At 37.9% G+C, this 25,352-nt stretch overlaps 1 protein-coding gene across 1 annotated transcript; it reads right to left on the reverse strand.

Moving 5' to 3' along the window:
• Positions 1-284: 284 nt before the first annotated feature.
• LOC306849399 (sterile alpha motif domain-containing protein 10-like) lies at positions 285-17,750 on the reverse strand. The gene is made up of 5 exons (XM_079384378.1): positions 17,536-17,750; positions 13,299-13,480; positions 5,311-5,479; positions 3,369-3,509; positions 285-2,103 (listed from the first exon to the last, which is right to left on the reverse strand). The coding sequence occupies exons 1-5, from the start codon at positions 17,546-17,548 to the stop codon at positions 2,081-2,083; spliced, it is 528 nt and encodes a 175-aa protein (XP_079240504.1). The 5' UTR covers positions 17,549-17,750; the 3' UTR covers positions 285-2,080.
• Positions 17,751-25,352: the final 7,602 nt, after the last annotated feature.

Below are 25,352 nucleotides of genomic sequence, written 5' to 3' on the forward strand. Positions count from 1 at the left end.
GTCTTAAATGTGTGTTTTAAGGGGCTCGTTGAAAAAAATAAAGTTTTGTGTTAGTCTCAAATTGTACATGTATATCATCACTTAGTAGTAAATAATATTTAAGTAGGCTAAGTGCATGAACTGTATAAACTGTACTTTATGATGAAACAAACAAACTTTTAAAAAACTATTTTTGTTTTGTTTTGTTTCAAAGCTCAAAAGGCACTGAATTGTAGGAATGACCCAAATAAAACAAATAATTACAGAGAAAGAAATCTCTTTAAAAATTCTCTCTAAAAATTGATGCAAATTGGGCAGGCTTGCTTTATTTTAAATAAAAAGTTCACAAAACAGCTTGAGCTGGGAGTATTGTTATCTCTAAACTAATTCCCATATCACACACTGACTCAAACACACAAACAAAAAGTATAAAAGGAAATGGAAAAAAAAAAGAAGTTGCTTCATAACAATTACAAACAACCTGTCGTATATAATGTGTTCAAAAAGTATCATTTAAATGTAAAATATAAGAAGCAAAATTACCTGGATGCAATGTCAAATACACAAATATGCACAATTAATTTAAATGTTAAAATCACAAATCAATTTAATATATAACTTTTATGATCAGTTAGAACAGTCCTTAACTGTAGGTCTGGAAACCATACAAATATATGACAAAATGCAAATGTTTCTTTCGGTAAAGGGTATGTCATGTAAAAATGTGACAGTGCATTCTGGAATGTACAATGCAGATTTAACATGAACAGCAGTGCCCTCAGGTAAAAGCACATTGTGTAATCCAAACTTTTCGACTGAAAAACAAAACAAAAATCCCTATTTTTTAAATGACAAATCAGTTTGCGTTTCGCAAAGTAAAGATAATCCTTAAACTAGTTTAGGCTCTTTCAGTAGAAAACTTTTGCCTGTAAAGTAACATAAATGCCAATGCACTTCACACAGTATTAGCAGAATGTTTCTGCCTAACCTTGACAGGAAATTTATAATAAAATCTACAAACTCATGGAGTCATGGTGTCACAACACTTAATCCATGTTAAGATCTCAGAATCCTATCATTACTTGAAATCAGACTCTTCACAAAATAACACATTTACACAGTTTTGTGTGTCCAAAAACATTTTCAGATCGTCACACTGTATCATCTTGATGTTTTGATGTGGGTTTTTTTGAATGGTCTTTTGGGCAGGTCCACACTTGAGTCGTTTTCAGGCTACAATGCAGCACGTCATTGTATTTATTTTTTCACATCTGTCATCTGCAATTCTCAGACACTTACAGAGCTTTGTAATTTACACAACATAAACACAGCCTTTTGTGACCAAAGATACTTATCATTTCACTGTAAATGCTGCAGTCATTGTCACATGGGGAACTAGTTTTTTATCTTTTCATTCCTAGAACAGAATCATCTGAAGATAAAAAGAAACTAAGTTTTCAGAAGAGAAAATACAACCCACTAAAACAGGCAGTCCAGTTGGGTTCACAGTACAAATGCAGGTTTGAATTATTTAGGTTCTCTAATGTAAAATTATTCCTGGATCACCAGCAGGAACCGGACACATTTTGCTTACGTAATGCCACAATCTTGACAGGCATGTTTGAGGGCACGTCTGGCAAGGTCACATTCCAGCAGAAAATAGTTAGCAAGCCTGTTTCTGTGGGCAAAGGTCATAATATAGCAAGTTCTGACAGTATTAACAGACATCATTGTAAGAGGTCTTGTAGATTTTAAAGTGGATCTGAGTTTTTACAAAATCTATGGAGCTTTGGTAAAGCCAGCTGGGTCCTCCTTTATCAGATATGAAGATTTGAGATACCTCTGCATTTTATGTTTGCATTTCGAAGCAGATTTGGGGTAGATAAATCATGAGTGCACATGAAAGCTCCTTTTGTAGGTCTCATCTGGTATGAGTTTTCTTTGAGCGTAGTGAGAATGTGGGGGTTGAGCTGAAACCTGTCCCCGTTTCCCAGTCTATGACAGCTCCAGTCAAATGTCTCTGGCCTCAGTCTAACCAGACACATTTATGTCCCTTCAGAGTGCAGCCAGTCTGGTAGAACTGCCCAACGCATGGTTGAAGCTATGACAGGTTTCCGGATAGCCCTGGAAAAAAAAGAGGGAAAGTGAGGGATGGAGAGAAGAGAAAAAGCATGAATGAGTGAATGAATCTAAAATGTCTCAGAATAGTTCTCCAATGGAAACCTACACACATATATCAGTGCTATATGCTGGACATCAAAATTGAGGAAGCAATTTTTGGGCATTTTATTAAGTCTGGGGTCAATAAGATGTTTTTTATTTATACTTAAGGCTGCATTAAATTGATCAGAAGTGACAATAGAGACATTTATAATGTTACAAATTAGCTCAGAAGAAATGCTAATATAAATGCTGTTGTTTTGAACTGTCTATTCATCAAAAAATCTAAACAAAAAAAAGAAATCTATCAACGTTTTCACAAAATAATTTAAGCAGCACAACTGTTTTCAACATTGGTAATAATATGAAATGTTTCTTGAGCACAAATTCAGCATCTTACGGCCAGTTGCTGTGTTGTGGACTCTGCTATTCTTTAATATTGAGAACAATTTTACAACTATATCTTTATTGTTATCTTTACAGTTATTGTTCTTGGTGTGAACAGGCCTTTAGAAGGATTTCAGTTTTGCCATCACATGAATAAATTACATTATAAAATAGATTAAAACAGAAAACAGTAGTTCTAAATTGTAATAATATTTCACAATATTCCTGATTTTACTGTATATTTGATCAAATAAATGCAGCCTTGGCAAGCATAATAGACTTCTCTCAAAAACATTTAAAGAAATCTTATCAACCACAAGTGTGGGACTATCAACAAGCAATCATTATCTTAGAATTTTTATTTGTTACTAGTACTGACTGTTCATAAAATTCACAAATGTTAATTAATTAATTAATTATTTATTTCATACTGTAAACACACTGGTTATTTTGTGCTAATGACTGCCCTAGTTTTAAATTTTTCTTCAGGCGTATTCATCTGACATAACTCCAATAGTGAGTAGAAAAAAGATGTAGTCAACTAAACACAATGATTCCTAAATATTATTTTAATCACTTTGTTGGCTTATTTTGTTGGAAAGGGTGTCCCTGGCAAGAAGATCAACATATTTGGGCCTCTCTGCCATCAAAAAATGTAAAAACCCCTGCACTAAAGCATAAAATAAAGCTGCTAGGGAGAGATAAATATAGGCACAAATTCACCAATCCGCCATAACTTTCATTTTCCATTATGCTCGCATTATCGCTTTTAGGTCATGTCACCTGCTACAGAATATTTCTTCCTCATTTTTCTCTTTATTCACACACACACACACACACACCTCTGCTCAACAGCTGTAAGTTGCGCCCTTCCTCTTGTACTTGGAGTTGTAGAACCTGCTGGAGAAGTTCTTGTCTCAGAGTCTCCTGAACCAAACCCATCCGCTGTAACTTCTCGCCATTCAATCTCAGGAGAGCACGACCTGACAAAGACAAAGTGACAGAGAGAGAGAGACAGTTTCACTAGACATGAGCTCTATGGAAACACACAAGCTCTGCAGCCTCTGCATTATGTATGCACAGTTTTGCTGGCAGCTATAAACAAGTTACAGCAATGCAAATCCCCCTAAGGTTATTATCTCCGTGTTCCTAGTGATCTTTGCATGTGTGACTATGGTAACATGCTGTGCGGAACCACTGCCTGAGGGCACAGGCCGCCCCGGGTTCATTTCCCACTTTATTTCCAACTGAGCCTCTCGTGCTGTGACTCTAAACACTTCAGTCCACAGCCTTGCAGAAAAAACACTGCGCCTGTTTTTTAACTCCCTCCCTATATCCTTTTTCTCTCAATTTCCTTTTCTATGGATCTCACCCAGCGTGTCTGTGATCTTGATGCTTTGTGTCCACAGAGAAAAGTGAGGATTTGTGGAGGCCGGGAAGCCACACGGGTCCCTAGTGAGCAAGAGTGCACTCGATGAGTGAGTGGGAGAAGCAGCGGTCTAAGCGCCAGTGTGTGAGTGGGACCCTGTGATATGCTCAGACATGAGTTGCATATTCACAGCATAATGCTTCAAACCCAAGAAAAATATGGTCAAATAATAATGAAGGATATCACTATGGCCAGTGAATCCTAGCTTCAAAAAATCCAACTGGCTGCAGCTTTCCCCATTGATGGCCAAAAAAGTACTCATTTATTTCAACTTAAATTTTTTGGCAAAAAAAAATAAATACTACATTCCAAAGTTTGTGGTGAGTAAAATTTTATGTTTCTGAAATTATAATGTGTATTGTAAAATATTATTACAATTTTAGTCATTTCTTATGTTTTCAGTGTTACGTGATCCTTCAGAAATCATTCTAATATGCTGATTTGGTGCTCAAGAAACATTTAATTATTATATTCATTAAACATTATTATAATTTCATCAAGCTGCCTAATATATTTGTAGAAACCATAATACTTTTTTCCAGGATTATTTAATGAGTAGCAAATTACAATGCAAGTCTTTACTGCCACTTTTGATTAAATTAATTCACCTTGCTGAATAAAAGTATATATATATACTTATACATATATATGTTTTTATATATATATATACTGACCCTAAACTTTTGAACAGTGCTGACATTATAATGTCATTACATTGTAATGACATTATATACAACAGCAGATTTGTTTTCAGTGCCTGATTTTTTTCGGAGGCACTTAAAAGCTTGAAATTGACACATTTTTTTCAATGTCTTTCATAGCTCAGGCAAGTAGCTAATGAAGGCTTTGGGACTGTACATGTTCATGCATCATGAAGAAAAATTGTAAATGGCTAAAAAAAAAAAAAAAAACTAAACATCCATACGCATAGATGGCAGATGTTTAATCTCATACTTTTGAGGATTCTGTGCAAGTGCTAAAAACATACATTATTCTAGAATATTCTAAATGGAGCATGAAAGACTAAAGCACCAGAAAATTCCGGGGTTGAGAATGAAATAGAACCAGTTCTTTGACAAGAGACGTATTTTTGGAAAACAAGATGAGCATGGGTTGGCTGACCTTCAGCTAAAAGGCTTCTGTCATACCATATGAGATATAGTAGTTGTGCTGGTGTCAAGGGATTGGTATATAACTGCTGAGTATGTGATACCTTTTAAAAGGTGATTTTGTCACTGTGAGATTTTACACAGAATGCAATTTCCAAATGAATAATGGCTAACATGTTAAAATCACATAGGGATATATTAAATTATAAACAATAATATTTTTTTGTTTTATGCTTGATAACACACCTGTAATGGCGTGGTGGGAGAAGGCTTCAACGTAGGTCAAGTAGTTGTGTGGACAGTGTTTCTTCAGCCATCTGCACACATCCTGCTGAGACCACAAAACCACTGGCCTGGAGAGACACGGCAAGGTTGGGCTGGTGTGGTAAACAGAGTACGATTCACCTGAACGTAACTAAAAGACAAAGAAATAGAGCATGGGGAAAAGAGAGACAGGGAAACTAATTTAAATATGCATTTCACAGAGAAGCAGCATTAAAAAAGCAATCTCAAAAATTTGACTGAATTGTATGCGTCCTTCTGGAGTCCTACCACGCATGAATGCCCAACTTTTTATAGTACTACTAATCTGAAATCAATCTCTAGCAGAATAAAAAAAGAGAGAATATAAAAAGATAAACAGCTCTCCCTTCTGCTAAGACCTCTGGGAAATATATATATGTGTTCCATGTCATGCACCGGCAGTGATTGAGATGGATGTTTTCATCTAACACAGCCATCTGATTGGCTGCCTAACGGACACGGCCATGATTCTGCACATTGAGCTGTATAAATGAAGGCCATTCTAGAATGATTAGCATTTGTTACAATGGCTGCGCTAGTGACATGAGCCACAATAACACTCGCTTGACCTTCATAACACACTTCCATATGATCACAGACTAATTATACAAAATAATCCCACAAAGATAATTCCAGCAAAGCATCTACATTTGGAGCCATTGGGTGTTTATGAGGGCTAATGAAACTGAGTTTAATGTATCTGTGACATACAATATTATGATGTTTGGTTACTGTGACACCAAAAAAAACATTGCTAATATTCACACTGCAGTTCAGAAGTTTGGGGTCAGTACAATTTTATTTGAAAGAAAATCATTTTAATTGGCGAGGGTGCAACCAATTGATCAAATGTGACAGTAAAGACATTTATAAGTTACAGAAGTTATTTATTTCAAATAAATGCTGTCTATTCTTTAAAGAATCTAAAAAACGGTATCCGTTTTCACAAAAATATTAAGCAGCACAACTGTTTTCAACAGTGTCAACGGAGACTTTTTTCAAAAACATAAAAAAATCTGACCGACCTCAAACTTTAATATCATAAAACTTCCAAAGTGATCCAAAAAATGGAGTGTGGTGGGCTAACCTCTGGTGGGAGTATTATGTGCCCTTGTCCATTGGTGTTGAAGACTGTGTATCCAATCAAACTCTACTTTATTATATTCTCTAATAAATGTATTATATATTATTTGTATATTATATTTGACTATTTTCTAATGTGCTAGGTTGCTGTAAATTATGGGGACTTGTTTCACACATAGTTTCATTCCCTGTGCTTTGCATATTTTCTTCTCATTCCTTAGTGTTCCATTTCATTAACAGTCATTTATCCTCAGAAAATCACAGTCTTCCATTTTCCCACTTCTCCCTCTATTTGTTTTGTTTTTCTAAGCCATTTGCCGCCATCTGTACCCCATCCCTCAAGTTCATCTTCAATTTTCTTTCTCCTTCACAGTTTTTGCCCCATCTCTACTGCTCTCTCTCTCTTTCTCCCTCAGGCAACTTTCTACTTTATGTCTTTGCTGTGTTTGCCCTTGAGGGCAGTGGGGAATTCTTTCTTCTGCAACTGCAGGAAATCGCACACATACATTCTTGCACGTGCACATACATGCGTGCGTGCATGCACACATATAGGCTGAATAAGTGACTGTTCCACTCAGCTGGTCCTGGGCAGGATGCACATCTCTAAAGCAACTGTCTTTGTAGGTCATGAGAACACTGCAGTCCCTCCATGGCTGTAGAAACCATCTTAAAATAATAGTTTGGCCAAAAATGAAGATGTACTCACCCTTTGGAAATGCAAGATGTAGATGAGTTTGTTTCTTTATCAGAGCAGATTACATTACATGCTCACAAATGAATCCTCTGCAGTGAATGGGTACCATCAGAATGAGAGTTAAAGTGCTTAAAGGGTTAGTTCACCCAAAAATTCTGTCATTAATTACTCACACTCATGTCTTTTCAAACCCGTGAGACCTCCATTCATCTTCGGAACACAAATTAAGATATTTTTGATGGGATCTGAGAGCTCTCAGACCCTCCATAGATAGCAAGGGTCCTTACACAACCAAGGTCCAGAAACATAGCAAGGAGATCGGTAAACTAATCCATGTGACATCAGGAGTTCAACCGTAATTTTATGAAGCTACAAGAATACTTTTTGTATGCAAAGACAACAAAAATAACAACTTTATTCAACAGTTCATCTCCTCTACGTCAGCATAGCGCCATTTTGGAGAATATCCGCTGGATGAAAACACTCTTCTGTGTCAGCCGCACCATGCGGATACGTCTTCTACATAGATTTACGCTTTGATTGGAACGAAAACAGCGCGTCCGGTATGCGGCTAACACAGAAGAGCGTACGTATTTTCTGTCCGATCTCCTTGCTATGTTTCTGGATCTTGGTCGTGTAAGGACCCTTGCTATCTATGGAGGGTCTGAGAGCTCTCAGATTCCATAAAAAATATCTTAATTTGTGTTCCGGAGATGAACGGAGGTCTTATGGGTTTGGAACAACATGAGGGTGAGTCATTAATGACAGAATTTTCATTTTTGGGTAAACTATCCCTTTAATGATGGACCTGTTTATTACAAACACACAGCTGTGCACTTCAAAAGAAAATAATTGATGGACTGGAGTCATGTTGACTACTTGTGGATTATTGTGATGTTTTCATCAGCTGTTTGGGCTCTCATTCTGACGGCACCCATTCACTACACAGGATCCATTGGTGAGCATGTAATGTAATGCTAAATTTCTCCAAATCTGTCCCGATGAAGAAATAAACTCATCTACATCTTGGATGGCCTGAGGGTCAGTAAATTTTCAGCAGACTTAATTTTTGGAGAAACTATTCCTTTAAGCCCTTGTAGATGAGATTATCAGGCACATCAGTGAGTGCATTTACATCTTTTTAAGTACCTTGTTTGTGGCTTATAAATAGATCTGACTAAGCAGCTTTCAAACTTTCCCTATTTTACTGTACTCTGACATACAATGGAAACAAGCTGATGCAATCCTTCTTACTCTGCAATGTACCTATAGGCAATGCTATAGAGAAAGTCTATACATTACAGAATCTGTCAGTGAGAAAGGAATTCACTCCACTTAAATGTAAAACATTAATTATTTACAGTATGAGTTCCATTCACACAGACCCCAGAGGATCAGTGTGAGCACAATAATGAGAAGATACAAACCCATCAAAAATGGCCCCCAGTACACAAATGCATACATAAAAGTCACATTTTTGACTACAAATAGTCAACAGGCACTTCAGTTTCTTATTTCTTCTTTGATCATTCTGCGATTACATGTCTAGGGAAAGTGGCGTGTCTTGGCAAAGTTTATAGACAATCACAACAGCGCTGATGAAAGTGAGAAAAGATTTGTGATAAAAGTGACGTTTTCTATTTTCTTTTCTTCTTTGTTTACTTTTTTTCTGGGAAGAGCACACTGTGTGATGAGATGTCAGTGAGTCTTTCATGTACTGAGATACACAAACCTGCATTGTTGAGAAAAATACTAACAAGTGTAGCTGGGCTGAACAAAGGATTTGTGTATGAAGCCATTAGGGGAAGAGAAAAAACAGAGCTGTTTATCTCTCCTGTCACTGTAGGAAGAGGCTAACAAGGTTCACCATTCATTAACGATGGTTTAAATTAAGGCCAAAAAAGTGCAGAGGTGAGTTAGGATCTCATCAGCTCCTGTTTGGGCTTTTCATGAGGAATAAATTAGCATAGATGTCTGATCACGCCAAGCTTTTGATCATGAATTCACTTTTTGGAAAATCAAAGGCGAACAGTCTGAACCTTCACACTCGGTTCAGCAAAATGCAACAAATTTAAACCCAAGTTCAGAAGATTCTTGGGTGTTCCTCTTCCAATTACTCTGGCAAAAAGCAAGATTTGTTGTAATCTGCTTTACGTTGTAAAAACTGGTGTTTGAGACTTAAAATAAATTAGATGAGACAATAAAAACAGATGAAACATTTTTTATCCATTAAAAATAATAAAACATAATAATATATAGATGATGTTCTTTTGATCTTTGTATCAGATGTATCATATTATCCACAAAAATATTAAGCAGCACAACCAATTTCAATATTGATAGTAATAAGAACTGTTTCTTGAGCAGCATCAGCATATTAAAATGCTTTTTGAGGAGACTTCTTTCAAAAATATTTAAAAAACTTAGTGACCCCAAAGTATATATGTATTATAGTATATATATAAATGATATTATACTATGTGTAAAAAATATTTTCAGGGAAAGGCAGCTCGTATCTAATGCGTTAGTAACATTTTAATTTAGCAAAATAGTTTAAACCTTCATATTTAATCCACTAAACAAAATTTCCAAATGAACGGCACCTCTGCAAATTTCACTGAGGAGATAAAAAAACTAATTTAGCACAAGAAAAAGAGAAATGGAAAAGAAGATGGAAATGACCACAGAACACTGGATTTGCCTCAAGTAATTACTTTTGAATACTATTAATTAAGGCAGAACAGATAATATTATCTCTCTCAGTTCAACAAAATCAGGTTTGGGTCTAATTAGTATGTTCAAACCTATCGTCTAATTGCGTGGGTGAGACAGACTTTGACCCACAAAGCTCTGCAGACCTGACTAGAGGCACATGCTTCGTTAATATGCTAATACAGAAGATCAAATGAAGTTAAAAACACATATTACGACCCATATCTTTGCTCGCAGTGCTCAAATCAGCAGTGCCCATGTGACCTGAGGACCACAAGGCTTTTTAAAGCCATTCTGTGGAGAGTGGTCTCTTCTCTACCCGCTGGCCTAATAGCATCTTACTCATTCTTTACAAACTAAACACGCTTTTAGATGGATGGAAAGATGGAGAGAGTAAGAAAGCGTTTTGTTGCCAGACCCCCCTCCTCCATCTTTTTTAATGCACAGATTTTCATACAAGTGCATTTCTGAAAGGCGAGACATTATTTCCCAGTATTAATAATGCAGCAACGGACAGCCATACATACATTATATCAGCACACAAATTCTCTAATGATACCTTTTAATAGCTATGGAATAATTGAAAGCTGCCATGGCATTAGCCCTGCTATATAATAACTAGTTTCTAAAGCCTACTTTGCAGTTTTTCATATCGGTCACATAAATTTGCCCTGCAAATAGTGAAGCTAATAGTTATCTGCTTATCCTTTCATATGAAATATGAATATGGTAATAAACTAGCTACATTTTTGAGTAGCTTGGCCAACACTGGTCTTCTTGAGATCAATTTCAACATTGTGTGAAAGTGCACTAGAAAGAGCTTGAAAAAGATTTGGTTTTGATACTCGTCATGTTAATGAGATGGTACAAAATGATGATCATTTGAAGCAGATACAGGGAAATGGGAATACATAAAAACCACTTGGCTTTGCATTTATCTTTATTATTTAATCTGAAGAAGAGGAATGTCTGTCTTTCTCATGCTCAATGAGACTTTTAAACCAGCTCTGATAATAAGACAACAGACTCTTTATCACAGACTGCGATGACGTGTTTTTTTATATTTTCTTTTTTTTTTTTTTATTAATAACACTATGCTATATTACCATCAAATTATATATAAATTGGCAAATTACATATATATTGGCATCAAATTACAAAAAAAAAAAAAAAGTTATCTAACACCATGAAATACTGCCGGGAAATTAGACATCTTTCTCTGTTCAGATTTCCGTAATCAATTTCTATATTTTTTTCTCTTTAGGAAAGTTGTGGAAACACTATCATGATTTTTGGGGGAATTTTAAAAAAATAATATATTTGTTACACTCCCATTCACCCAATATAGAAGCTGACCCAACTATCATGTGAAAAGGGTTTATGTATGCTCACATTCAAATAGACTGAGATGTAACATCTGCTTATGATCCTTGATGGTCATTGGGACTTCATGTCTTAAGAGACCCTTTTAGCCTTTTGACATTTGCATATAATTCACAGCCTGGTCCCACATTCTACCTTTATATGGGTGCTAAATTGCCAATGGTTGCCCCCACTGTCAAAAAGACGTTAGACAGACTACTATCTGTTCTCTCCACCGGACTTCAAACACATTCCAGAGAACTAAATGACCCTCGGTACCAGGCCTGGCTGACCAGTGGACTACGCCCCACCCCCCGCCCTCCCCCCTCCCACGATTATAAGATGCATAACACACACACACAGACATTGTCTTTACTTAGACCACAATTAATCAGTTACAAATGGATCTGGTATATGCATGTGTTGTTTGTATGTTTCCTTATTATATTAGCCTAGTTACCACTCGTTATTTGTATTAGTAAGCTGTAAACACTAATTTTCAAGTGTATGAATGGATCTCCGGTTTAATATATGTTAGATGTCTCTTTCTTGATATCAAAATGATCTGCTCTTTATTTCTCAACGTGAAATACATCATACGATTTTTACTGTACTGTGGGAAGAATTACACAGATTGAGCAGAACAGTCATAAAACATGCAAATGAGATGTCAAGTGGAACAAAGAAACACTTTCCCGCTGTAACTATGTGCCTTGTTATTGGTCAAACTAACCAAAATGGGTGTTACAGGGAAACCAGATAAAACTTCTCCCACACCCAAAAGGCGAGCTCTTCTCTTTACCTTCGGTGCCCTGGAGACACACATCACCGTGGAAACCTTGCGACTCCCCTTTCGGGGGGAGTCCGAGCTTTGGGCAGTTTTGAGTTCAGTAACTTTGGCGATTTAACTTAGGACCAATCAGCCCATGGCTGGGATGACGAAGCTTTCACTCCTAAAGGAATTCATCAGGAATCTACCAGGACACTTTACTCAGCACCAACAAAATCAATATGCAAGTAACCGCTTGTTAACTATTTAGATGCGCTTCTAGGCTTCGACCACTTTTGATTAAGGTGATGCAATTCTTTGATGGTTCTAACAGGTTGTGTTTAGCTGATGTGCAAATCCGGCCATTATGCTCTCTCTCTCTCTCTCTCTCTCTCTCTCTCTCTCTCAAATTCAAATTCAAATGAGCTTTATTGGCACGACTTGCACAGTATTGCCAAAGCATTGTCCATTACATGAATAAGGAACAAACAATTATATAATACATAGAACAAGAATAGATCTGTAAAATAATTAAGCAAATATGTACATGTATACTTTCTCCACAAACAAGAAAAATATTTAAGATATTGTTAAAAAATTAAATAAATACAAATAAAATAAATAAATAATAATAAAATAAAAATAAATAAATAAAAAAAACCTTTGTACAACATGTAAGAAATGATCTTGCTTCAGTTTTGTCCACTGGCTGATAGTCTTAGTTTGTGACAGGCTGATACATATCTTGCTGCTGTTGTGATCATTTTGGAATTTTCTCCTAAAATGTGACTTAATTTTTCTGCATTTGGTAAGGCCATAAAATTTGGTTTAATTTCTTTCTCTCTCTCTCTCTCTCTCTCTCTCTCTCTCTCTCTCTCTCTCTCCCCCATGCCTTCATTCCGTTGGCATCTTTGTTTAATGTGTGTATGTTTGTGTCTAGTTCAATGTTACATGTTCCCCTGTAGTGTAGTTTAATAAACATCCATATGTATTCACACTTGGTTGTCTGTGTCTGAGGCTCACAGAAGGTCACTTCTACGTTCCGGTCTTGCTACATGCTCTATGAGCGATTTATTAGTGAGGAAATTAATTTTTCATGGCCAGAGAAATAATTTTCCTTAGAGTCAATAGACGATTAAAACTGTCCGTACTGCGGACGAACAAATCATTTTATTGTACTATTAATGCTACAGTTAATTTCTGAAGATGAGTATGTAATTGATAACAAACCGTTATGATTAATTATGTTCATCTCACTTTGAGCTAATTTGCTACAGAGATGTTTATTAAAGATTTCCTTCTTGGTCTCACCTGCAGTCCTTCGGTTCCAGGCTGTTGGAGTAGTTTGACCGTTCGACCGCCGGCTGTTTTGCGGCTGTGTCCTTCATGCCAGGTAAGGTTTCCACCTGCACAACGACTCAGCTGGTATTTAAAATCCTCAGGAAGAGCCCTGTACTCCACCGCAGGACGACAGAAAGTAAAACTGGAGGCCGCTGCAACAGAAAAGGAGAGATTCGGTATTTATTTAAAGACTGGTCGGTCTTTAAGGTCTTCTGACCTTGACCTTCTAAATATTCCTAGAACACGTCTTAAGACAAAAGGTGATCGTGCTTTCTGTGCTGTGCTTTCCAAGGCTCTGGAACTCTCTCCCTCTAATACTGAGAACAATGGGCTCTGTAGACTCTTTTAAAAGACACCTAAAGACGCACCTCTTTGGACAAGCTTTTAATTAACAGTACAGTTTGGCTGTTATTAAATTTCTGAGATATTTGGTCTCTAATTGGTTATGTTCTTAGTTTATATTTGATTGTATGTATGTTTGATGTGTTTTACTGATAGTGTTGTAAAGCACTTTGTGACTCCTTGTCTGTGAAAGGTGCTATATAAATACATTTTACTTACTTACATTTATTAATTCATTTAAACGCACATTCCATCATTCTTTCTTACATTGTCACTTCCCTCTTTAGAAAGACAGAGATGTGCAGCAGCACTGTTCGTTTTCAGTCAGCAACCTGCATCAGGATGACTAGTGCCTTGTAGGCGATTTAGTGTTTATGTCCATCAAAAAAGCTGTTGTTACAGGTCAGTTTGAGGACTTCGTTTGTCATTAGGGTTTTGGTGGTAAAGAGAAGAGTTTAAGGTTTAGGCTTAAATAAAAGCAAATAAGAAATTTTTGAAGGGCCCATATCTCCTGCGGCTGACTGGGTGGCTTGGATTCTTCCCAGAATAATACCTAAAGACACTAGTCAGCAAAGTTAATGGGAAAATTATACATTAGCGTGTCACAGGGTGATAAAAAACAGAGCATTGGGAGCCTGTGGGGTAATCTAATGAAAAGCATATGAGGCTCAAGATTTCCAGGAAGGAAAACTTTAAGTGCTGCTAAATACTGAGCTACACAAAACTAGCATTTGTAATTCATGAAACAGTTAACATAAAATATAATTAATAAAGACGTCCGCTAAGATCTTCCTGGCACAAAATATGCTTTAAAGGAAAAGTGGACTTTGGTTCATCTTTTGAAAAATGTTTAAGTGTTGTTTTTGGCAGGGTTATTATAGTAAAACCATAAAAAACTATCTATTAAAATAAATGTTTTATTAAATGTTTTATTGCAGCTTGTTGCTAAGGCAAAAACTCTCATTTTAGTTTAAGTTGATGCAGTAAAATAACTCAAATAAAATAAAAATGAATAAAAATCTCAACAAAACTAAAATAACTCTAGTTTTTGGACCCCACTGACTGTCATTGTATGAACAAAGCAGCTAAAAAATTCTTCAAAATATCTTATATAAGAACGAATCATGCAGGTTTGGAACAACATAAGTAAATGATGAATTTTCATTTTTAGGTGAACTATCCCTTTAACACACAAAAAAGACAAAAAAGTGTACATACATTTAACTCTGAGAGTAAAACTGTGAAAAAAATTCTAAAAGCAATACAGCAGACCAGCACAGCTTCGCTCGACTGGTGACTGTAAATGAGTCAGTGGGCAGCATAAACAGATTTTCTTCCAGAAGCTGCGAGAGGCCAGTGCATTAACAAACAAAGACAGAGACGGTGTGCATATGTGCTCATTAAAACCTCAGACTTCTAATCACCACCTTAGTCTTAGCACAAATGAGTACAATCAGTCATCTCTGTGCATGACAGTGTGTGTGATGGTAATATATCTCCATATGTGTGTGTGTGTCTGTCTGCATAAGCACGAGTTGATGAGAGGGAGAGACTATAAGTTTGTGTGTATGTTGGAAGGTGGAGGCCTGGATGAGATAAAAGGGATGTCTTTTTCTCTCGTTCCCTGCAGCCTCACAGGCGGCTACAAAGGCCGTCCTCATCAAGAGTGCATGATGGGGGATGCCTGCCTGTATGAATGCATTTGGGATGTAGTCACAGACGAACACAGTCTTTCATCACAGTGCCTCTGAAGCAGACATTAGAGAGATGTCGCACAACTGTGGCTGGAGGGTGAAAACACGTCAAGGCCTGTTAGTCCTGGACAGATGTTGCCCTTATTTTCTATTTATTTGTGCACAAAAAGATCTGCTCCTAAATCAAGAAACACTATATCCTCCTGAAACCTTACTCTTGACCTACTAAAGGGAAAATGGAAAAGTCTATAGATAGCAGTGTTTTATATTTGTGTTCAGGTTTGTCAGATTTTTTAAAATGGTTTTAAAAAGACATTTATTTGAGCAAAAATACAGTAAAATAGTAAATTTAGTAATGTTTTTTTCTATTTAAAAATAACTGTTTTCTATTTTAATATATTTAAAAGTGTCATTTATTCCTGTGACAGCAAAGCTGATTTTTCAGCAGCCATTTCTCCAGTCTCCAGTGTCATGATCCTTCAGAAATCATTGTAATATGCTGCTTTAAGAAACATTTCCTATTAGTATTCAGAAGAAGTTCAGAAGAAATGCATTTATTTGAAATAGAAATATTTTGTAACATCATGCATGCCTTTACTGTCACTTTTGATCAATTAATGTGTCCTTGATGAATAATAGTCTTAGTTTATTTCAAAAAATCTAACTGACCCCAATTTTTTTTTATTCTGTAAAACACAAACTAAATTACTAAATGAGCAATTTGGCAAAATGTTCATGTTGCTCCATTCCATACAATAAAACTAAATGGTGACCAGATGTTGTCCATCTCCAGACTTGACAAATAGCAATTTGTTTGTCATTTTCATTCACTGTATGGAAAAGAGCAGCATCACCATCTCCATTTATTGTCTACAGAAGAAATAAAATGGTATGTGTGCACATGATGACACAACTTTCATTTTTAGGTTAAACTATTCCTTTAAACTATTACATTTTAATTTCGTGAATATGTGGTTACAGCCAGGCTTCATGGCAAGTACATGTGACCCATTTCACTGCATGCGTCAATCAAAAAAAAAGAAGAATCTAAATCCATATTTTATCTAGAGGTCCATCATCAATGACAGCTCTTCATTGCCTGAAACACATAATTAAATCCAGGCTAAGGTGTTTTCTCACCTGCTGTACCCACTGGACTGAACTAACGATGCGGTCTCTTGTGGGAAACCAAGCAAGTGTGCCAGAGATCTCTGAACAGCATGAGGGGTTTGAACTTCAGGAAGGGAGAGTAACACAACATCTGTGTGGAGTAATGAGCTACTACAGACTGAAAGAGTGAGAGAAATATGGAGCTGTAGCTGCTTCAGATCTGTTTGGCCTCATTATCTATGCTGATGAATGTGAAAATAAATATGCAAGCCTTCATTAAAGTGGTGTAGTGACACAAACCGCTCAGCAGGTAACAGGTTCACTAGAAAACTACAGAGACTGAAGACAGTTTCATTGTGTTCTGTGATTTTATTCAGTTGTTTGAATGTGCGAGGAAGAAGGAGAGAGTTTTTTGAGGTTTTCAAGGACATGTTGAGACGTGGAATGGTGTGCTGGGTTTTGTCAATGAGAAGCCATTATTACAAGTCAGCACCTTTCAAACTTCACAACATATCAATAAATCAGTTATTTTGGTATTTTATACTCATAATGGACAGCCGGGGAAATAAAAAAACAAAAAAAATGATTGCTTGCTTATTAAAGTTATTGCTTTCGTTAAGCAAATACAGCGCGTGTAGATTCATTAACAGCAAATAACTCAATTCAAAATTCATTTGAACAGATTCAAAATACAAGGCTGTGACCCTGAACCGAGTTATTTGCTGTTAAAACACTGAAACCCAAAAATTAATGAGCCATCATACACAAATTAATTAGCAGACTGTCAAAATGCTAAATTCTTTAAAACCAAATGTCACTGGGTACAGGCTATTTTATCCTGAGCAGATATGCCTTTAACTGGAAAACAATATGTGCTTAAAAATACGAGAAAGTGCCTACCTGAGTGCAATTTCAACATTAATATTCAATTCAAATTATATAATATATTCAAAATGATCTAATCAGGAAATTAAAAAGACAGCGGTTACATCGAATCATCTAGCTTGCAACGTACTACTACTACGATCATCTTTATGAATAAAATGAAATAATATAATTACCGTCTACTGCCATATCAACGATCCAGACCCTGCAAAAAGCCACAATACTCCTGTTAGATTAAAAGTTGGGTACTAAGGTGTCCCATTTTCCGCCATGGGCGCCTTTAAAGGTGTTTCTTTAGCAGGTACATCCTCAGTATAATAGTGATCGACGCACGCGCTTCTCAGTGTAAAATATGAAAGTACACACATCGCGCGCTGCTCATTCTCACACTGACGCCTCCCCACGCACACTGTTCACTTCAACCAGATCAGTTATGAAGCTTTTCATATTTTGTGAAGTAACGCCTCTTTATTACATAATTTATGTAATGTAGTTAAAATGTACGATCGCTTGAATAAAATAAATGAAACATACATCTTAGGCTATATTAGCCTATATATTATAAATAAATATCATCGCACACAACATAGCCTATATAAAATATGCTTTGCTAAATTGACTCTTATATCTACACATTTTTAAAAAGTAATTAAAATATGCAATTCACGTGGAACCCTCTAATCATCGTGTATTAGGTTATTTCTAATCGTTATATTTGTCACCAAAGGGGTGTTTCGTCTGATTCTCTCTCACGTCCCAGTGAGAAAACGCAAAGCCTGTAATTAGTCTGTGTTGTGTATTGATGTGACGTCATCAACGTTATTACGCAGAATGCGGAGATAAAGGATGGAAGAAGAAGTTCAATCTGGTGTCTGTGTGGTTCGATCCGAAATAACCAGAAAGGTTACAACATTGGCGACGAGGATGTTGCAACAAGGACTCACTCGTTAGTTAAATCTGAAAGTGAGTTAGACGTGTGTCACGCCGATTTTTTTTTTATCTCGATTAACCGAAAAGTTTAGTGGAGATAGGCGGCGCGCGTTAAAGATGGACGGTACTGTTCCCAAGTTTGACTGCTACAGCGATCCAGCCACATTGGGTCCGCGGTGGACAAGATGGTTAAATGCATTTGAACTTTTTGCCGATGGAAAGGGTTTGATCCTGGCTGACGATACACGCGACGCTACAAAGCAAAGACGGAGAGCATTGCTCTTACATCACGCAGGGACAGATGTGCAGGATATTTTCTCTACACTCGCTGACACAGGAGGGCCAACAGACTACGCGCAAGCAGTAACAGCGCTGAACGCATACTTTGTGCCTCAGGTAAACACGGCGTTTGCAAGACAGACGTTTTATCAGCTAAAGCAGAAAACGGGACAGACCGTGCAACAGTTTACCACATGTTTAAGGCAAGCGGCAAAAGATTGTGATTTTGGAGCTGATAAAGACAACCAAATAAGGGATGCTGTTCTGAGTCGGTGCAGCTCTGAGTATGTGCGTAGAAAATTGCTGGAGGAAGGAACGGCTTTGACACTTGCTCGTACTCTAGAAATCGCAGCGCAGTGCGAACGTGTTGAACTGCAGATGGCGGCGTTGCACGTTTCTCCAGAGACGGAGGTGAAAGAGACGGTGAGTCTGGTATCCAGAAAAGGAGTGAGAGATCAGAAAAAACGAATGCAATGTAATAAAGGTAATGCTGATTCAAACAAAACCTGCTACAGATGCGGACAAACAGGTCATTTCGCAAAAGATTATAAATGTCCCGCACGTGGAAAATCATGCAGAAAGTGCAATGGAAGAGATCATTTTGCAAAAATGTGTAAAACAAAGGGAAGTGTGAGACAGACAGTGAAAAGAGTTGAATCAGATGTGGAAAATCAAGACTTTGCATTTGTTGTAAGAGAAGAGAGCAGCATGGACAGAATAACGTTCTCAGTTGGAGGTGTCAGACTACCCATGTTAGTTGACTCAGGAGCAACAAGCAACATAGTGGATGAAGGAACGTGGGAAATGCTTAAGGAAAAAAAGATCAAATGCAGTTCTGCCAAATCAGACAAAAAACTGTATGCATACTCATCAAGTGAACCCCTACCAGTGAAAGGAATTTTCTGGTGTGAGGTTGGAATCGGAAAATGCAGCACAACAGCTGAATTTACAGTTATTTGCGGGAGAGGGGAGCCATTGCTCGGAAAAGACACAGCAGTTAAATTAGGAGTGCTGAGGATTGGAGCTAATGTTGCAGTGGTAAGCGATGTGAAGTCCATGATACGCCAGAAGTACCCCGAATTGTTCTGTGGAGTAGGCAAACTAAATACAAAACAAATGAGCCTACACATAGACAGCACAGTGACGCCAGTTGCACAGCCCCTTAGGCGCGTTCCGTTCCACCTCAGAGAGGCTGTTGAGAAAAAAATAAATGAGCTGCTCCACATGGACATTATCGAGAAAGTCAATGGAGCAACTCCTTGGGTAAACCCAGTTGTCATTGTACCCAAAGCGAATGGGGAAATAAGGATGTGTTTGGACATGAGACAAGCAAACACGGCAATCATTCGTGGGCGGTTCCCGATCCCCACAGTGGATGAATTGTTGCAAGGAATGAATGGGTCAGTCGTTTTCAGCAAACTAGACCTGAAATGGGGGTACCATCAGCTGGAATTGACCCCAGAATCAAGAGACATCACCACATTCGCCGTTCATAATGGCATATATAGGTTCAAAAGACTGGTGTTTGGAGTGTCATCAGCTAGTGAGCAATACCAGCATGAAATAGCTACTGTTCTAGCTGGCATCGAAGGAGTAGAGAACATATCAGATGACATCATCATCCATGCACCTGACAAAGAGACACATGAGAAAAGAATGCATGCAGTACTAAAGAGACTGGAAAGCTGCGGTTTGACTCTGAATGTAGAGAAGTGCCAGTTTAACATGGACAAATTGGTGTTTATGGGCATGCTGCTGTCAGTGAAAGGCATAGGACCGACGGCAGAGAGGGTGAGAGCAGTTGTGGAGGCAAGAGAGCCTGAAAACGTTTCAGAGGTGAGAGGTTTCCTCGGTTTAGCTGGCTATAGTAGCCGATTCATACCTCAGTTTGCGAGCATCTCAGAACCTCTGCGCAGACTGACAAAGAGAGACACCAAATTTCATTTCGGAACTGACCAGAAGAAGGCTTTCAAAACTCTCAAAGATAAGTTGGCCGAGGCAACAACACTGGCTTACTTCGACAAGGACGCACCAACAAAAGTCATTGCTGATGCTGGACCAAAAGGTGTTGGGGCAGTACTGGTTCAGGAACAACGTGAAGGAATGGTTCCTGTCTGCTATGTGAGCAGGAGCTTGACAGAGTGCGAACAAAGGTATTCACAAACTGAGCGCGAAGCACTTGCTCTGGTGTGGGCATGTGAACGATTGCACCCTTATGTTTATGGTCGAAAGTTTGATCTCGTCACAGACCACAAAGCATTGGAAGCAATTTATAGCCCTCGCTCAAAACCATGCGCACGAATCGAAAGGTGGGTCTTGAGATTACAGCCTTATGACTTCCGGGTGATTCACATACCTGGAACACATAACATTGCAGATCCTCTGTCACGGCTGCTGGGCCCATCAGCCAAAGGTGAGATACACACACATAAAGCAGAGGAATATGTGCGGTTTATAGCAGTTTGTGCCACACCCAGCGCCCTCACCACCAAAGAAGTTGAGCAGATCTCAGCAAATGATGTGGAATTACAGAGACTGAGAACTGCTATTCAAACAGGTTGTTTTGATGACTGTCCTGCATACAAACATATTGCAGGTGAGCTATGTGCCATTGGCCAAATAATACTCAGGGGAACAAGAATTGTTTTGCCACAGTCGCTGCGAGGAAGAGCATTACAGTTGGCACATGAGGGTCATCTTGGTGTGGTAGGAACAAAACAACACCTGAGAACAAAGGTTTGGTGGCCCGGAATGGACAGGGCTGCAGAAAGACTTGTGAGGACATGTCACGGTTGTCAGTTGGTAGCGAGACCAGATGTTGCTGAACCACTGTCGCCCACAGTGATGCCTGAAGGGCCATGGCAAAACTTAGCCACAGATTTACTTGGTCCTTTACCGGATGGACATTCGATTCTGGTTGTCGTTGACTATTACAGCAGGTACTATGAATATGCAATCCTCAAGTCAACAACGGCGGAAAAAGTGATCGACCGTTTGGAAGATATTTTCAGTCGGCACGGACTTCCTTTAACAATCAGGTCAGATTGTGGCCCACAATTCCAGTCCAGTGTATTTCAGGCTTTTTGTCAGGAGAACGGAATACACCATATCAAAACAACTCCAAAATGGGCGCAAGCAAATGGAGAAGTGGAAAGACAAAATGCATCACTGATGAAACGAGTACGGATTGCCCAAACTGAGGGCCAGGATTGGAAAAAAGAGCTACGCAAATATGTGACTGTCTACAGGTCCATACAACATGCCACAACGGGCAAAAGCCCAGCAGAGCTTCTTTTTCAGAGGAAGATCAGAGGAAAGTTACCAGACATTACAACTCCACACAGTGACCTTGAAGCTCGAGACAAAGACGCAGAGCAGAAAGGAAAGGCCAAGATATACACAGACCACAGACGAGGTGCTAAGACATCAGACATAGAGGTTGGAGATCAAGTGCTTGTGAGACAAGATAAAACAGACAAATTCACAACAACATTTCATAGCACTCCTCACAAGGTTGTACGCAGAGAAGGTAACAGCGTTGTCGTTCAGTCACCCACTGGAGCAAAGTATACACGGAATACGACATTTGTCAAGAAGTTTCTGTCTGCGGAAACACCAACATTGGATGGTGAAATGATATGTGCTCGAGAGCCGAGTTGTGATAAAGAGCAAAAGGAAAGTTCAGAGGAAGGCAAAGAGAACTGTGAAACATTTCAGAGAGAGGAGCAGATTCCTAAACTTTGCAGACCCCAGAGACTAATCAGATTTCCTGAAAGGTTTAGAGACTATGTTGTTGAGTGACTGATAAAGGCTAGATTATGTGAGAAGGAAAACAAGTAAAAATCTAATTAAGAGTTTAAGATTATGTTGTGGTGTGGTGCACCTGTTCAGAAAGCAGTGCTGATGTTCTATTAAGATGTACAGTGTTACATGTACTTTGAATGTTCTTAACTGTCTTAAGTTGTAAGAAAATGTGAACGATAACTTGTTTAGTTGGGGTAAGTTCATATTCAAGTAAAGGGGGGATGTTGTGTATTGATGTGACGTCATCAACGTTATTACGCAGAATGCGGAGATAAAGGATGGAAGAAGAAGTTCAATCTGGTGTCTGTGTGGTTCGATCCGAAATAACCAGAAAGGTTACAACAGTCTGTGTACTGCAACATGCACATTAAGGGGATGCATTTATGTGATCCTTCAAATATTTCATCAAAATTCGGAAAATAATTTAAAATCATTATTGTTAGCTTTATTGACTAGAATTATGCACGACTGCCTGTATTATATCCTCCACTAATGTTTATAAAACGATTTGAAAACCTTAGATATTTTCTTCTTGCACTATAAACACTAGAGGGAGGCATTTCACCTCAATTCTCTCAGCAACTCTTCAACAAGACCCTCGCCTAAACTCTGTTCTATGTACGGGTTCTGAGCAGCAGTTTGAAAGTTTGCTACTAGTTTGCAAAAACAGTCATCCTGTGAGTATCAGGCCTACATCGGAATATGCATTAATAAAGTAAACAGTACCCACGGAATAACCAGCTGCATGTCCTGAGATTCTTTAAGTGTTCAGCCGGTGGATATTTTTCTATCCAGTGACATCTTGGAGCGAAGGACTCAGATTTGAAAAGTTTAAAAATAGAAAAAATGAGACAGGGGGCTCTTTTTAAGTGCAGGTAATACAGCTAACGTCGTTATCGGTCAACATCCGGGTCAGAAGAAAGGAGTTAAACATTCAAAAACTTTAAGGAATACTGTTCAGTGCTCAAACCATTCAGGCACTTTCAGACATCAGTGTGTTGTTTGCTGTCCATACACAGGCACTACTTTAAAACACCTTTCAGTTAAAATTCCAAAGCATAGGCCTATCAGCTTAAATAAGACTCTCAAAAAATACTTTCAAAATGAACAAAAATGCAATTAATCATATGTGGGCAAACCTGAATTTACCATCAGTAGGCCTATACCTTATACAGTACATTGACACAGATTATTTGCTTTAAATAGAAATCGTCTTCTAAATTAATAAATGTTAGTCGTGTGAAATACACACATTTGAAGTGTATTTAATAAAGATAACTGACTAAAACAGTGGGAAACTTGAAATGTTATGTTTGTGTGATTGTGCGTAGTAGTCTACTTATTGGGCAATGGGGTTCCATCTATAAAGGCTTGTCCTGGGCCCTGAGAGTTCAAGTGATGGCCATGAACAGCACTTATCCTTCTGTCATCAGTTAAAATGATAATAGTGACAGCATATCATCGAATACTGAATTTATATTTTGTGGGGGGTGGGGAGGAAGGGCAGACTATTGTCCCCTCTATGACCCAAGTAGTGATGTTATGAAAGTGAAGTAGCATCGCTGATAGAATCTGAGGGCAAATTAGCCCTCTCTACTAAAGTATTCTCTGTTTTGCTTCTCTGTTGTGCTGAGATATCTTTCTGAATTGCTGTATTTGAGAAATTCTGTCGTTGAGTAGCCTACAGGCTTATGATTTATTTCAGTATCATATCTGTAAACCTTTGATATAATATCTCTAAACTTTAATCTTTTGATGAGATGTTGAGATGATAGCGAATCCAAGAAAGTTTTACTCCAAGCTCTGTGCTGAGTTCTATATATTTGTCTTGCAGTTTTTGGTGAAAAGAGAAGAAACGGATGGTCACTCTTGGTTCTGGACAGAGAACAAACATTCTCAGTCTTGTTTCTGTAAGTTTCAGTGTGGTGGAAAGGTGCCAGGCATCAGCCACACTTCACACCAAACATAACAGTCTTGAGTAGACAAACACACAGTTGACTTGACTGATTTCACCTCTAGGAGTTGAATGTGGATGGTTGGTGCTAATTTTTTTTAACAGACAAAGACAACGGAAAAAATGCTAGAGAGTTAAAGAGAAATAATATATCTTAATCCATGTCAAAGGCCCTACTAAAACTTTTACTCATGGTTTCAGTCCCCTTAAAATGAACATTTGACCCTGCACACACCCCATAGCCTATTTACCATGTTTTGCGCTCTTTAAATCATTCACTATTTTAGCTTCTACAAGGTGCAAATTGTGATTGAAATGAAAAAGGGCTCCACCCTGCTTGAGGTGTAACACATCATTACATCTGATGAATGCGGGTTCTGCCCTCTATTGAATACAGAACAGCATTATGAGAGTTTGAGGCCTGAAGTGCTCGTTCATTGTGATGTCATGTCCTGTGGACTTCCTGGGTGGAGGTGGTTGTGAAGAATGGTGTATGTGTGCCCGGTGTGGTAGTGAAAGCCATTGCCAACAACATACTGTGCATGTTTTGTCAAACAGTTGGTGAATAATATGAGGGTGGTGTCACACAGACAAACATACTTAACATTCGGGAGTCATTTCTTTAAAAAGCCATTTGAAACAAGCCAGAGCTATCCCATGGGGTCTTTTAACTCACTTACAAAGTTGTACATTTTTAAAGGATAATGAGCAGTCAGACACACATAATAAACCAAGATCAGGACACCAACGTGAAACAGAGGTTTGAATCATCCTCAAGGTCTTTGCTTTGTTAATGACATGGACATGAAATATTTATTTGAGATGAAAAAAAAGAGAGTGTGGAATGATATGAGCATGGCTGAATTTTTAACTGGTGTTTGTTTACCTTAAAATTATTTTTTTTATATTAACATCAAATTAATAACGGTCTAAGTAACTTCTCCCAGACCTAGACTTTGAATCTTACAGACTTTTTGAAAATTTTATAATTTTGCAAAATAATACATTAAATAAGACTTCATTTAA

This window comes from Barbus barbus, assembly GCF_936440315.1.
Source record: "Barbus barbus genome assembly, chromosome: 29".
NCBI lineage: Eukaryota > Metazoa > Chordata > Actinopteri > Cypriniformes > Cyprinidae > Barbus > Barbus barbus.

Bases quoted from the DNA above. Each gene is read 5' to 3' on its own strand.
- LOC306849399 (XM_079384378.1), bottom strand. The intron at 3,510-5,310 runs GTGTGTTATCAA...TGTCTTTGTCAG, and splicing joins CTCCCACCACGCCATTACAG to GTCGTGCTCTCCTGAGATTG. The intron at 2,104-3,368 runs GTGTGTGTGTGT...TTTTTTTTCCAG, and splicing joins CTTACAGCTGTTGAGCAGAG to GGCTATCCGGAAACCTGTCA.